At 53.1% G+C, this 13,014-nt stretch overlaps 4 protein-coding genes across 4 annotated transcripts; 3 read left to right on the forward strand and 1 right to left on the reverse strand.

The window, feature by feature from the left end:
- Positions 1-928: 928 nt before the first annotated feature.
- On the reverse strand, positions 929-1,838 carry J4E87_002578 (uncharacterized protein; the record flags this gene model as incomplete). Its single annotated transcript, XM_049374214.1, has 2 exons — positions 929-1,557; positions 1,616-1,838. 2 exons carry the CDS (start codon positions 1,836-1,838, stop codon positions 929-931), a joined length of 852 nt encoding a protein of 283 aa, XP_049236354.1.
- Positions 1,839-2,406: 568 nt separating this feature from the next.
- J4E87_002579 (uncharacterized protein) lies at positions 2,407-3,544 on the forward strand (the record flags this gene model as incomplete). Its single annotated transcript, XM_049374215.1, has 3 exons — positions 2,407-2,482; positions 2,531-2,602; positions 2,655-3,544. 3 exons carry the CDS (start codon positions 2,407-2,409, stop codon positions 3,542-3,544), a joined length of 1,038 nt encoding a protein of 345 aa, XP_049236355.1.
- A 1,100-nt stretch (positions 3,545-4,644) lies between these two features.
- J4E87_002580 (uncharacterized protein) lies at positions 4,645-6,947 on the forward strand (the record flags this gene model as incomplete). The annotated part of the gene is made up of 5 exons (XM_049374216.1): positions 4,645-4,930; positions 4,988-5,081; positions 5,138-5,965; positions 6,024-6,405; positions 6,462-6,947. The coding sequence occupies 5 exons, from the start codon at positions 4,645-4,647 to the stop codon at positions 6,945-6,947; spliced, it is 2,076 nt and encodes a 691-aa protein (XP_049236356.1).
- Positions 6,948-8,244: 1,297 nt separating this feature from the next.
- Positions 8,245-12,129, forward strand: J4E87_002581 (uncharacterized protein; the record flags this gene model as incomplete). Its single annotated transcript, XM_049374217.1, has 1 exon — positions 8,245-12,129. The coding sequence occupies one exon, from the start codon at positions 8,245-8,247 to the stop codon at positions 12,127-12,129; it is 3,885 nt and encodes a 1,294-aa protein (XP_049236357.1).
- Positions 12,130-13,014: the final 885 nt, after the last annotated feature.

Consider the following 13,014-nt stretch of genomic DNA (forward strand, 5'->3'; position numbering starts at 1 on the left):
GTGCCGCTTCTCCCGCCCTTGGTTCTCACTACAGTCTATGAAGCTACCTCTTCGCCATCCTCACTCTACCTTCCTATACCTCTACATTGCCGCGATATTACCAAAAACTGCGGAGTCCGGCGTTATGTCGTCCAAAAACTTCGATTAAATTCCATGTGCAACTCTTCCAAACAATTCTACAATTACCTGATGCTGGTCTGGCCTTCTTCGATCACGTCTACTCGAAAAACAGAAACCTTGATGTGATGTGGCGCGGAACTCCAAAAGCGGGTCTGGTGATGCCATGGCTGGAGCGAGTGTGGAACAAAATGTCCTACTAAATCGACAAATGTGCCTGCGCATGTGAACGAAACAGCAACAGCGCTTGAACAGATCGTGGGGGTATATAATACCTACCTCGCTGGCTCTTCCTTTTATACATTCTTCATTGAGGCCTCTCTCCAAAACCACACCATCCTACACCACATGTGTTCCGAAGCACCTCGGCCTACGGCGATGCTTTCGCGCCCGCAATCCTTGACCCTAAATCACTCAACATCATTCATATGGCGTCTTGGAAATGGGCGGCAGCGCCGATATACACTGCGTTCTGAATCGATCGGTTTGAGAAAGTAGATTTTGAAGGCCATGGCACTGTGTAGAATATAAAAAGACTGTTCGCTGTGTTTGATGTAACTCCTACGCTATCGTGAGTTCATGGTATACTGGTCGTGGCGTTGAGAAGTTGCCGGGTGTAAAGCGAGACTGAATGTGCATGGCATGACATGAATGAATGTGTCGTGTGATTCGAAATGATAGATGATATTGCGTTGTTACCGTCTGAGGGTCCAAATGCGAGGGCAGACAGTACATGGTAAGAATGATGACCCTGGATATCGTATACATCCTTGAACTCCAACATGTCCGAAACCGTTCATATGGCGTACCGTTAATAGAATTCCTTCCAGTTCCCCCATATGATATCTCGTTCGTACTTCTTCATAAGCTGACCGGTGGGATCTTCTCCCTTGACATGTGCCCACGCGCCCGCGAAGTGCAGGACAAACTTTCCCGGCTTCCACTCGCCCTCTTCGTTCTCGAAACAGGGTATGTCCTTCGGAAAAGCGTTTAGCCTTGACTGCGGCGCTACGACATGTCTGCTGACATATGGTTGCTCTTTGAGCAGTTGCACCATGGCGTCTTGCTCGCTATAGCTCTTGCTGTCGTCACTCTTCTCAGCTTCGTCGCGTATTTGGAGTGCGCGACGGACGAATTCGAGCGATCGATCATGCGCGCGCACGAGGAAGGATCCGAGATTCAGGCCGTTGCAGTCGTGTGTGAAGATGTAGTCGACTTCGTTTGCATTTTCGGCTTTTTCTAGCTCGTCTCTTACTACGTCAGCCACTGCGACTCCGGTATCAGTGATGAGTGTGTCGAAGTCTAGCCACCATATCCAGTCGTATTTGTTGGTTTTGACCAACCGCTCCACCATGTCAAACTTCCAGTATACGGGGCTGCGCGGCTCGGAGTGCGCTTCGAAGTCGGTGACGAAGTCGTAGCCGTGACGTCGTGAGTAGTCTATTGTGTCTATGCGTCAGCTTCATTCAGTACGATTTCCCGACAAGGCTGGGCTTACGGTCTTTGTTCTTGAGCGAGAGATGGAGATAAGATCTCTGATCTGTGACAAACGTCACGACGGCGATCCGTGACGGCCTATTATCTCCTTTGGCCGGAGGCGCCGGCGGCGGTGGGGGCTCTTCATGGCTCGGACCTTGACTGAGTTGCCATCCTAGGAAGACGAGGAAGACAAGCAGGACGAAGAGCGACGGCGGTATCTGTCGCGCTGAGCGGATGAGCATGTTTGTGGCGAGCGCAGTATGCCTAATATGTGGAAGGGGTGGAGCAATAATATCGCTGTGGCATCTATACAGCCGCGCAAGACATGGTTATCGTGAATGGTAGTACTCGGGATGGGAGCCAAGCGTGCGAGGTGGGCGGGATTGGATGCGGGACAGAAGGCCAAAGGGGAGCCATCGGGCCATGGTCGAGAACATGCCCCGGATTTCAGCTGCGGAGGTGGCCGCGTGTCCAAGCCGGGATGGGGCCAACGGCAGTAAAAGGGACGAATTTGAATTTCGTTGTCGACGATTGATTGCAGGTACATCCAGGCCAGCAACCCTCCGAGTGGCCAATACGAGATACGGCGGGAACGAAGTGGAGCGTTCGCCCCAGGAACGCGGTGCGGTGCCTGAGGTGACCTCACACCCCGCTGGCCAGGGTTCGAGCTCGGACCACGACAGCCCCAGCCGCTGCTTTGTTACCAGCCACCTCCAGGGCTTTGTCTACTTGGATACAAACATGACCCTCCGTACTAGTATCGCACCAACACTGACATCATCCCGATTTAATCCTCCCTAAATTCACATCATGTCTGCTTTTAGAGGAGGACGTAGCGGCGGCGGCGGGCCACCCAAGGGCCAGTTCCTGAACGGTGTTTGGCACTGTAAGTCCAACATTCCCACAAGACATGAGCACCACTGACAACGACTAGGCGACTGCAATCCCCGACTGCCAGCAGTACACTTCGAAACTAAGAAAGCAGGCCCGAACAAGGGAAGATGGTGTATGTTACTTCTACTTTACCTGTCAAGGGCTAGCTCTCTAACGCGACCCAGTTCGCTCTTGCCAAAAGCCTCAGGATGCCGAGGACCGATGCAAGTTCTTTTTATGGGATGATCATGCGCATGCCAGGGAGCAGAGTGCCCTCGCGAACAACTCTCGCACCGAACCTGGCCCTGCCAATCCAGCTCCCACCAACCCAGTCACGCCTTCCCGACGTCAACCATCCCCTCCACCGCCTTACACGATCGAGACGAACCCGGCCGCATCAAGTCGCAAGAGAACCCGACCTAGCAACGATGATTTCGATGACGAATACGGCCTTGGGCAGGTTAACGATGATGATCTGAATCAGGCCATGGTCGAGGCAGAGACGCCGAGCAGGGCCGCGAGGACAATCAACTTCACGACCCCTGCACCCAAACGACAGAAGCTCCCATGGCAGATGGAGACAGGCAGTAGCTCCAGAAATAATGGGCTGCAGACGCCCCAAACCGACCGAAGATCCCCAGGAGACAACCCGTTCGCAACCAGACATCCAACACCAGGCGGCGCTCTCTTTACTCCCTCATCCAACGTTGATGCAAACGAGCACTATCAGACCGCAACCCCGTCATCTTCATTTGACGCGACTCCCACTCCAAATCGGTTCAGAAATGCAATGAACGAGGACATCGTCAAAGACGTCTTCGACTTGCTGCAGAGCAGTAGCACACGCCTCGCAGACTGTACCGAAAACGAGCTCAGAACTCTGCTAGTTCGACACGCCAAGAACACCGAAGGATACAAGAGAGGTCGCGACGTCATCCGCAGCACAGTCAAGGCAAAGGAACTGAAGATTAAGGAGCTGACATTTCGCATCGACACACTTGAAGCCGAGCTTGAAGCGGAAAAGGCCATGGTCAAACATCTCCAGTGGGAGGCACAACAGGAGTCGGAGACTTGAGTACCTCGAAGTGCACGATCCCAACATCCGGCCTGGGCTCCATACATCAACCACAACAAGTCTGCAGGTTTCGACGGTCATGTACTCGAGTGGAGCACATCACCCAACGTCCATGATATCACTCAAAAGGCCCACCCCCAGACCAAACACTGCATATGTTACCGAAGTGGTGGGCTGCCCCACTGTTGCCAACGTGCTGCGAAGCATGGCTCACCACACTTACACCCTACGCGCAGCCAACGCGTCCGACGCGGGTCGCATGGTACGCCTTAATTCGGCTATGTCGGCTATCGCAAGGGACTGTCTGGTCTTGCCACAGTTCTCTGTTCACGAAAGCACGTTGGATGAAGGGACTCACTCACGCCCTGCGCGATGGTTCCTGAGCACGCCATCAGAGGCTGAGATTCCTCACAAGCACTCGGAATTGCTTGAATGGTAAGCGCGAATCAATGCGGAAGAAGGAGCGATCGTGACGTGACAGCTGCGGCGGAACCGAGCCACGCCCAGCATTGGCACGCGGAACTCGGCATGTAGACAGAATATGATTTGTCGGGATACTTTCGACCCCAACCATCTTACGTACGCCAGGCCTTTGCCGATGAGCTTTTCTCCACATCCTCCCGGCGGAAGCTTGGCTATCAACGGCGGCCCCCGCCGAGCCACTGGAAACCATGTTCTTGTCCCATGAGGTTTTGTGAATTGCGAGCAAGAAAACCCATCTTGCAGGAAAAGCTTGTTTTGTGTCATGGCGATTGTTAACGTCGGGGTTGCCGTAGTCGTACCCCCGGTGTAGGATCGGGTGGGTCAACCATGCGATGTGAACTGGGAAATGCAGGGAAATCGCAACCCATTACCAACAGCAACCGAACGTGGGTTCGAAGAGACTGGTACGATCTTGGCGGACGTAGTGGGGCGTTTGCTCTGAACGGAATACAAAAACACTTCACTTCTCACATGTAATGGCTAGGTCCGCCCACGATTCACAGTCTCCCGAAGAAAGGTCAATTGGGGATCGTTGCTTCATCCCGATACTTCCGTTTTGTTGAGGCCCGGCATTCTACACCCCACTTCAACTCTCGCAAGATAGCTGTTCATACAAGATGGCGATGCGATTCCTGCGAAAGATAGGCAGCTATTTGGCGCCTCAAGCCTCGAAAAGCGAAGACGGCCGTGACCAGTGGCCCTCGAGAGCAGCCTTTCTGCTCGCTGCCATGGGCGGCTGCGCAGGACAAGGAAACTTGCTCAGATACCCGAGTGTGCTCTACAACAACTATGGCCTCCAATGGTTCATTCCATATCTTCTGGCAGTCTTCCTCATTGCCATTCCGGCGCTCATCCTAGAAGTGTCAATCGGTCAAGCGTACCGTGGTGGTACCGTTATTGCCTGTAAGACAGCTCATGTGTCGATTACGTATGGAATACCAACTAACCATCTACCGCTAGTCAACAACATAAACCGCCGTCTCAAAGGAGTCGGTATGGGGCCTGTTATCGTCAGTTTTCTTGTCGTCCAGTACTTTACTGTTAACTTGGCATGGTATGCGGTGTCTCCAAACAATATTGACGTCTGGCCTGTACTTACTTTGCCACCAGGATTATGAGATACTTCCAAGAAAGTTTCACGAGTCCCTTGCCATGGGAAGGCCGCATCGAGGACTTCTACTACAAAGACGTTCTTCAGCGCGGAGCAATCAACGAGGGAAGTCTAACGCCGGATGGCAATTCCGTAGCTTCATTCACCGGTTATCCCAATGGAGCTCTGATCGGTTCGACTGTAGGCTGGAGTATCTTCGTATGGTTCCTGATTTGGATATCCATCTTCCGTGGAGTCGGCATGACCGGTCGCGTTGTATACTTCACCATGGGACTACCCATCGTCACCACCATCATCTTCGTTGGCCGAGCGCTGTCTCTTCCCAATGCGAGTGAAGGTGTTGCTCTTGTTTGGAGAACTTGGAGAAGCGACCAACTCGCCTCGGGAGTCGTGTGGCAGACAGCTGTTGGCCAAGTCTTCTTCTCCACCGGTATCGGCTTCGGTTACTTCACTTCGTACGCCAGTTACAACACAAAACACGCCAACGCCGTGATGGACGCTTGCCTTATTTGTGGTAGCAACGTACTTTTCGAAAACTTTGCTGCATTCGCCGTCTTTGGTGTTGTAGGCTTTCTCGAAAGGTGGCCACAGGATGGCGAGCGACTCGGCGCCTTTGTTGTGGGTTTCTTGACATTGCCTGAGGCGGTGCTGCAGATGCCTGGAGCGAACTTTTGGGCCGTTCTATTGTTCTTCACGCTCATTGTGCTCGGATTCAGTTCGGCCTTCGTCATGCTTGACGTTGTTGTCACGCTTATTTGCGACTCTGGCATGGTCAAGGCTTCGAGACCTGTGGTTGTTACTGCGCTGACCGTCCTCTCATTCTTGATGTAAGCAATGACTTCCCGCTAACTGGATGAGAACTGCAAACTGACTATGACGAATTAGGTGTCTGCCATATTGCACAGAGTTCGGCTACTACCTCCTCGATGGTATTGATCGTTGGGTCAACAACGTCGCTCTAATCTTTGTCGTCTGGAGCGAGGTTTCCAGCGCTACGACTGTGTACCGATGGAGAGACATCGTTGAGGAAACTGGCCTGCCCGCCTTTGTCATATACAATGTTGGTTTCTTCGGCGGCCAAGTCTTTGGTATTAGTCTTGCGCACGGCATCAGCCGACCTGGAGCAGGCGCCGGTGCTGGTATCGGTTTTTACTTCCTCATGGCTGTAATTGCTGTTTTCGTGGCAAAGACTCCCACCGCGCGAGCGCCGTCTTTCTGGCACCGGAATGCTTTCGTTCGGAAGTTCTGGTTCCTCGCCTTCTACTCGGTAAGTCGAGCTAACTAAACCACTCTGAAATTTCAGTCAACTAACAAATATGGCAGGGTAACCAACTCCGTCGCGACCTGAACGTCATCGTTGGCCAGGGCAAGAACTGGACGATACCGGCCTTCATGCCATTCCTCCTCCGTTATCTCAGTGGACCCGTCCTCGCCATCATCTTCTCCTTCGCTTTCCCCGAATTCCACACTCTACGGTACGACCCAATGATGATTGCCGGATTCATCTTGTCCATAATCACTATAATCGTCATCCTGCTCGGCTTCATAATGCCGCGATACTACGATGCTTTCATCCCTACGGAACGCCGTTACGAAGGAACCGAGCCGACGGCACCGATGGAAACCAAGGGTGAACTAGCTGGCAGGCCCATTGCTGAGGTGGCAAGCGCTGAGCAAGGACACGGCGTCATGAGGGACTCGTCGTCAGGGCAAGAGATGGATGCTCACAAGCATACCAACCCACCACCGTACACACCCAAAGAGCACATCAAGACGACCGGATCGAAAAAGATCACAGCTGGGATCTAGGTTTCAATTTCCTTCTCGCGGGAGCCCGATGAATGGGCCTCAGGCGGCGCTGGCAGCGCCGCATCTCCTTGTTTCTTTAGGTGGTGACTTTCTTTTAGCGCGGTATTTGCGACATTTGTGGAAAGCAACTGTCATATATGCTGAGAGCCCAATACCCAGAGCCCAGATTATGCCAAAGCAACTCGACTCTGCTGTTTGCAGCACACCCAATGCGACTTTGCCGACCCAAGCCCTGATGTTTTCGCCTTCACCACTGGAGGAGTGCTAACAAACTCTTGCTAAAAATTACACGATCTATTGTGCTTTTTAAGTGACTCTGTCTGCTATACTGATCATCTTCTGGAAATTTTGTGCCTAGGATTTGGAGATCAAGAGACGTCCCTGCGGAAGATCGGACTTCTAGCGCGGTATCCACAGATTCTGAACTGCTGTCAACACGGCCGGAGTTCAGATGAAGACCCACTCGCTCGCAGAGTCTTTGCGCTTGCCTACACACGCCTATCAGAGTACAACCCGCGTGCAAAATAACTTCGCGGGGCGCACAGCACTCCTTCTAGATGGCCCGTACCGGTATTGGTCCTCCGCAATCACGATGCCGCCCTTCCGCGTGATACACTGCATAGGGCTGTCGGTATTTCCAGATTGCTATCCATATATCTAGATGAAGACATATGCATGTCGGGAGCCAAAGGTGGACGAATCCGGGGCAAGCGAGAAGCTTATTTTCACGTGGCTGCAGATCCGCTGACGCCAATGCGGCATAAGCCAAGCCAGCACGCAGACAAAGAAGAGTGCCTGGAGTGAGCTTCCTTCTACATACACGCAATGCTGCATGCACATGTTTGCGCAAGGGTTTATTTGTCAACGATGCGGCCCGGCGAGTCAGACGGGTGGGCTGCCACTGCGCAGTTTGTGCGGAGACCCACTCAACCTCGCTCGTGGCAACTGCGCGACTTGTGCGGCCGCCACTGTCACGCTTTTGGACGATGAATCAGAAATGTAGGTAGCAATGACACATTTCGCAGAAAAGGCTCGAAAATTCGGGTTTCACTTATATCTGAGGGTTCCAGTATCGTGTTGTGTTTCCTTGAACGTTCCTTCCTTCGTCCACGCCCAGTCGCTTCCTTGATTGCTTTGATTGCGCGACGACAGCCGTTGGCTACTACCCCGGAACCGGCGCCCACTGACATCTATCAATCATCGCCTGAGCAAGAGAGTCATCCACCCGATTGATTGAGGAGTACCGACATTGTCGATATTACACAGCCAAGGTCACCCCGAACGCGAACCAGTCACCATGTCTCCCGCTGCGCCGTTACCCAGATTGCGCGATCCTGCGGTGAACGGCACCACAACGACGACATGCTTTATTTCTAATCTCCACTGCCCGTCATGTGTGGACGGTATCCAAGCCTCTCTCACCGCGCTTTCACCGCCGCCACAAGACGTATTCGTCTCCATCGTTTCACATTCAGTGGTTGTACGCCACGCCGCTTCTCTCAACCTTGACGACATCACCGTCTCGCTAGAGGCTGCGGGATTCGAGATACACAGCGTGTTTCAAGACACCAAGGCTGTCCGGAGTCCGATCGAGGTTAAGAACCCCGAGGGTAAGAGCAAGGAGTGGCACACTAGCTTTGAACGCGCCGTCAATCACTGGCTACATCCTGCTGCCGACCTTGAAGACTCACACGACGACATGAAGAAGAAAGAAACTCACCTAGCTCAGTGCGAGCAGTGCAAGAGAGAAGGTGGTGGGGTTAGCTTGCACGGCGACGAGTTGCTGCGATTCAAGCCTGCGCCTATCATCACGACTTCACCCAGAGGTAGCTCCGATGGCTTCTCGTCGCCCGAACCAAAGTCGCCTTTATCCGAGGCCTTCGTTGCTGTTGACTCGCCTGCGGCCCCACAAGTCTACAAAGCAACGCTGTCTATTACCGGCATGACGTGCAGCTCATGCGTCTCTGCCATCACGCACGCGGTCCAGGAACAGCCATGGGTTCAGTCAGTCAATGTCAATCTCTTGACTAACAGCGGAGTGATAGTGTTCAGTGGCAAAGCGAAGTGCGAGGACCTTGTCGAGACGATCGAAGATTGCGGGTTCGACGTCGCAGTCGAGAAGCTCGAGGAGGTGCAGACCACATCGCCCGGAGCTGTAGCCGCGTCGAAGCAACAGAGCGAGCGGTGGCGCGCAACATATTCTCTCGGAGGTCTGACATGCTCCGCCTGTGTCGGAAACGTCAACCAGGCGCTACGGCCTTTGACCTGGATTGAGAAGGTCGATATCAATCTTATCTCGAATAGTGCGACCATCGCATTCAGAGGCAAGGAACATCTGCCAGAGATCAAGGAAAGTATCGAGGATGTCGGGTACACCGCTACCCTCGATCAAGTTGTTCAAGAAGGGACCACAGCAACCGACACCATCGAGCGTTCCGTCGCGATTCGCATAGAGGGTATGTTCTGCCACCACTGCCCAGACAACATTACCCGAGGATTACAAGAAGCGTTTGAGAACGAGCGCAGTTTTGTAATCGACTCTCCACCACTATCGCTCGAGCAACCCGTTCTGCATATCAGATATGTACCGGACCCTCCTCGCTTCACGATCCGAAAGATCTTTTCGACGATCGAGAGCCTCAATCCAGCGTTCCGGCCTTCGGTCTTCCACCCTCCGACACTGGAGGAGCGTGCGCGCGAGATGCATGCGGAAGAGCGGAAACGTATTCTGTTCCGCCTCATTCTATGTATCATCATCGCGATTCCGACTTTTGTCCTCGGCATCGTCTTCATGAGCTTGATCAGCTCCAAAGACCCCATACGCACATACCTCATGGGCAAGATGTGGGCCGGCAACGTCACTCGACTAAGCTGGGCACTATTCTTCCTCGCTACGCCTATCTACTTCCTCGCCGCTGATACATTCCATCGGCGTGCACTGAAAGAGCTGAGATCAATGTGGCGACCAGGAAGCCGGACCCCTTATCTGCACCGCTTTACCCGTTTCGGCAGCATGAACATGCTCATCTCACTCGGTACGACAATCGCATACCTGGCATCAATCGTAGAGCTCATCCTGGCTGCCACGAAGAAGTCCTCTGGTTCCATGAACGACTCTTACTTTGATGCAGTAGTCTTCCTGACGATGTTCTTACTCGTCGGCCGGTTCTTGGAAGCTTACAGCAAAGCCAAGACTGGCGATGCTGTCACCTCGCTGGGAAAGCTTCGACCAAACGAGGCTGTTCTTGTCGACGCAGAAAAAGGCGATACCAAGATCGCGACTGATCTCCTCGAGGTCGGTGATGTCGTTCGAGTCCACAATGGCACTTCGCCACCGTTCGATGGAGATATTATCGAAGGCAGCACTAACTTTGATGAGTCTAGCTTGACTGGCGAGTCGCGTCCGGTCAAGAAGGCCGAGGGTGATACTGTGTTCTCTGGCACAGTGAATAAAGGTTCACCCGTCAAGATCAAGGTTACGACAGTATCGGGTACTTCCATGTTGGATCAGATAATCCATGCTGTGCGTGAAGGGCAGTCACGTCGCGCACCGGTCGAACGCGTCGCTGATACTATCACTTCGCATTTTGTACCCTTTGTTATCGCCGTTGCCATCGTCACCTGGCTTGTCTGGCTCATCCTCGGTACTACTGGTGCGATACCAAACGACTGGAAGAATGAATCCGCTGGCGGTTGGGAGCTCTGGTCCCTCCGTTTCGCTATAGCCGTTTTTGTCATCGCTTGTCCTTGTGGCATTGGTCTGGCCGCGCCCACCGCGCTCTTCGTCGGAGGTGGTCTGGCCGCCAAACATGGTATTCTTGTCCGGGGTGGTGGTGAAGCTTTCCAAGAAGCCAGCTCACTCGACTGCATCGTCTTCGACAAGACTGGCACCTTGACACAGGGTGGCGATCCAGCAGTAACGAATCACAAGTTTTCCAACGACCAGAACGCTGCACTTGTGTTGGGCGTTGTCAAGGCATTGGAAGAAAACAGCAACCATCCTATCGCTCGAGCGCTAGTCTCTTTCTGTAATAAGGAGACCCACAACACACCTACAGCAGTCAACGTTGATGAGGTGCCTGGCAAGGGTCTCAAGGGCACTTTCAGGGTCGATGGACAAGAAATCGTGGCGATCATTGGTAATGAAAGCTTTATGGCTGACCATAACGTCCCCATCTTCGCCGACGATGCGTCATCACTGCAGAAGTGGAAGTCGCAGGGAGATTCGGTCGCTTTAGTCGCCTTGTTTCTACCACGAACTGGTGAGCAAAGTGTGGCAGAGCAGTCCGAGCCATCCAACACGTCGGAGGCCCTGTCACTCGCCGTCACTGAAATTCAACCTCCGTCATCTTGGCGACTCGCATGTACCTTCTCCATCGCGGATCCGCTCCGTCCCGAGGCACCAGGCGTCATTTCAGCCCTACAGGCACGTGGAACAGACGTCTGGATGCTATCTGGTGACAACCCAACTACAGCCAATGCTGTAGGCGCGCAAGTCGGCATCCCAACTTCCAACATCATTGCTGGTGTCCTCCCAGACCAGAAAGCCGAGAAGATTAAGTACCTTCAGCAGACCCTCACCAAGCCGCACAAATCTGTATTCAACATCCCCTTCCTATCTCGCAGGGAGAAGAAGCAGAAACGCGCAACTGTCGCCATGGTAGGTGATGGCATCAACGACGCACCCGCTCTCTCCACCGCCGATCTCAGCATAGCGATCGGCTCCGGTTCCGACATCGCCCTATCGTCTTCTTCCTTCATCCTCATCAATTCCCGCCTAACAACCATCCTTACCCTCCTCGACCTCTCTCGCGTAGTCTTCCGTCGCGTATACTTCAACTTCGGCTGGGCGCTCATCTACAACCTCGTCGCCATGCCCATCGCCGCAGGCGTCTTGTTCCCCATCACCACCGGCGGCAAGCAGATGGACATGCACCATAACGGCGTTGGAATGGAAGGCGGTATGGCGATGGAGGATACGGGGAGGAAGCATATCAGACTTGATCCTGTCTGGGCTAGTTTGGCGATGGCGTTGAGTAGTGTGTCTGTGGTTTGTAGTAGTTTGGCGTTGAGGAGTCGGGTGCCTGGTGTGGGGTTTAGGGTTAAGGGAGGAAAGGAGGGCACAGAGGGCACGGTGGATGGTGTGGAGAAGCAGAGGGTGGGGGATCAGGAGATGGTTTAGGGAATAGTTAGGTAGATGGTGGTATGGTGTGGTAATGGTATCCCTATTCCGATGGATTCTCTAATAGCTATTCAACATCCTCAATCACACTGCTGTCCAACTACTCCCAACTCCAATGCTCTTCTTCCGTCAAAGCCGGCAATCCTCTATCCTTGATTTCGAGACTCAAGTTCTTTTCTGCCACTGCCCACCCCTCTCCCGCCTTAAACTTCTTCCGTCTTCCAACACTAATTTTCACATCCTCTTCACCCATCCTATACATTGCATAAGTCGTCTCCCATTGCCTCTCAGCAAGGATACGGTACTCAGAATCCCAATAATTCTGAAGAAAAGGAGAGGCGTTATAATACCAAGGCACTTCCTTCCCCTCTCGCTTTTCTTGTAGAGGTACTCTAGGGTACCAAAACTGCCCCGTCGCAGCCCGATACCAGAAGTGAGGATCGGGTATTATAATTGGAAGAGATATCTCTTCAGTGTTGTACTCATCCTCGTCGTCGGCATCGTACGCCGTGTCTGGTATCTCCTCCCTTTTTGCGACTTTGGCAATACGTCTTTGTTCATGTTCCTCTTCGTCTTTGTCCTCGTTTTTGACATCGTCTTCATCTTCGCTCGACGAGCGTTTCCGCTTTGGTGCAATGGTGAAGGAGCGGATTGGTGTGGCGAAGAGGAGGGAAGGGGAGACTGGGGAGTTGTCACGGACTTGTCGTACTTTGATTTCCCAGGCGCATTTTGAGCGTGGGCTTCGAAATGGTTTGTTGGTAGAGGAAGGGAAGGTGGGCGCTTGCTTTGGTGCCATTTTTGTGGTTGTTTGTGTGGGTGAATGTGAGGGGATGATGGGAGGGTTGTTGGATGGGCTGGATGGGCTTTATAGAAATGCTGGAGTTG

The sequence above is a fragment of the Alternaria ethzedia genome, assembly GCF_023757985.1.
Source record: "Alternaria ethzedia strain BMP 0044 chromosome Unknown scaffold_4, whole genome shotgun sequence".
In the NCBI taxonomy this organism is placed as follows: domain Eukaryota; kingdom Fungi; phylum Ascomycota; class Dothideomycetes; order Pleosporales; family Pleosporaceae; genus Alternaria; species Alternaria ethzedia.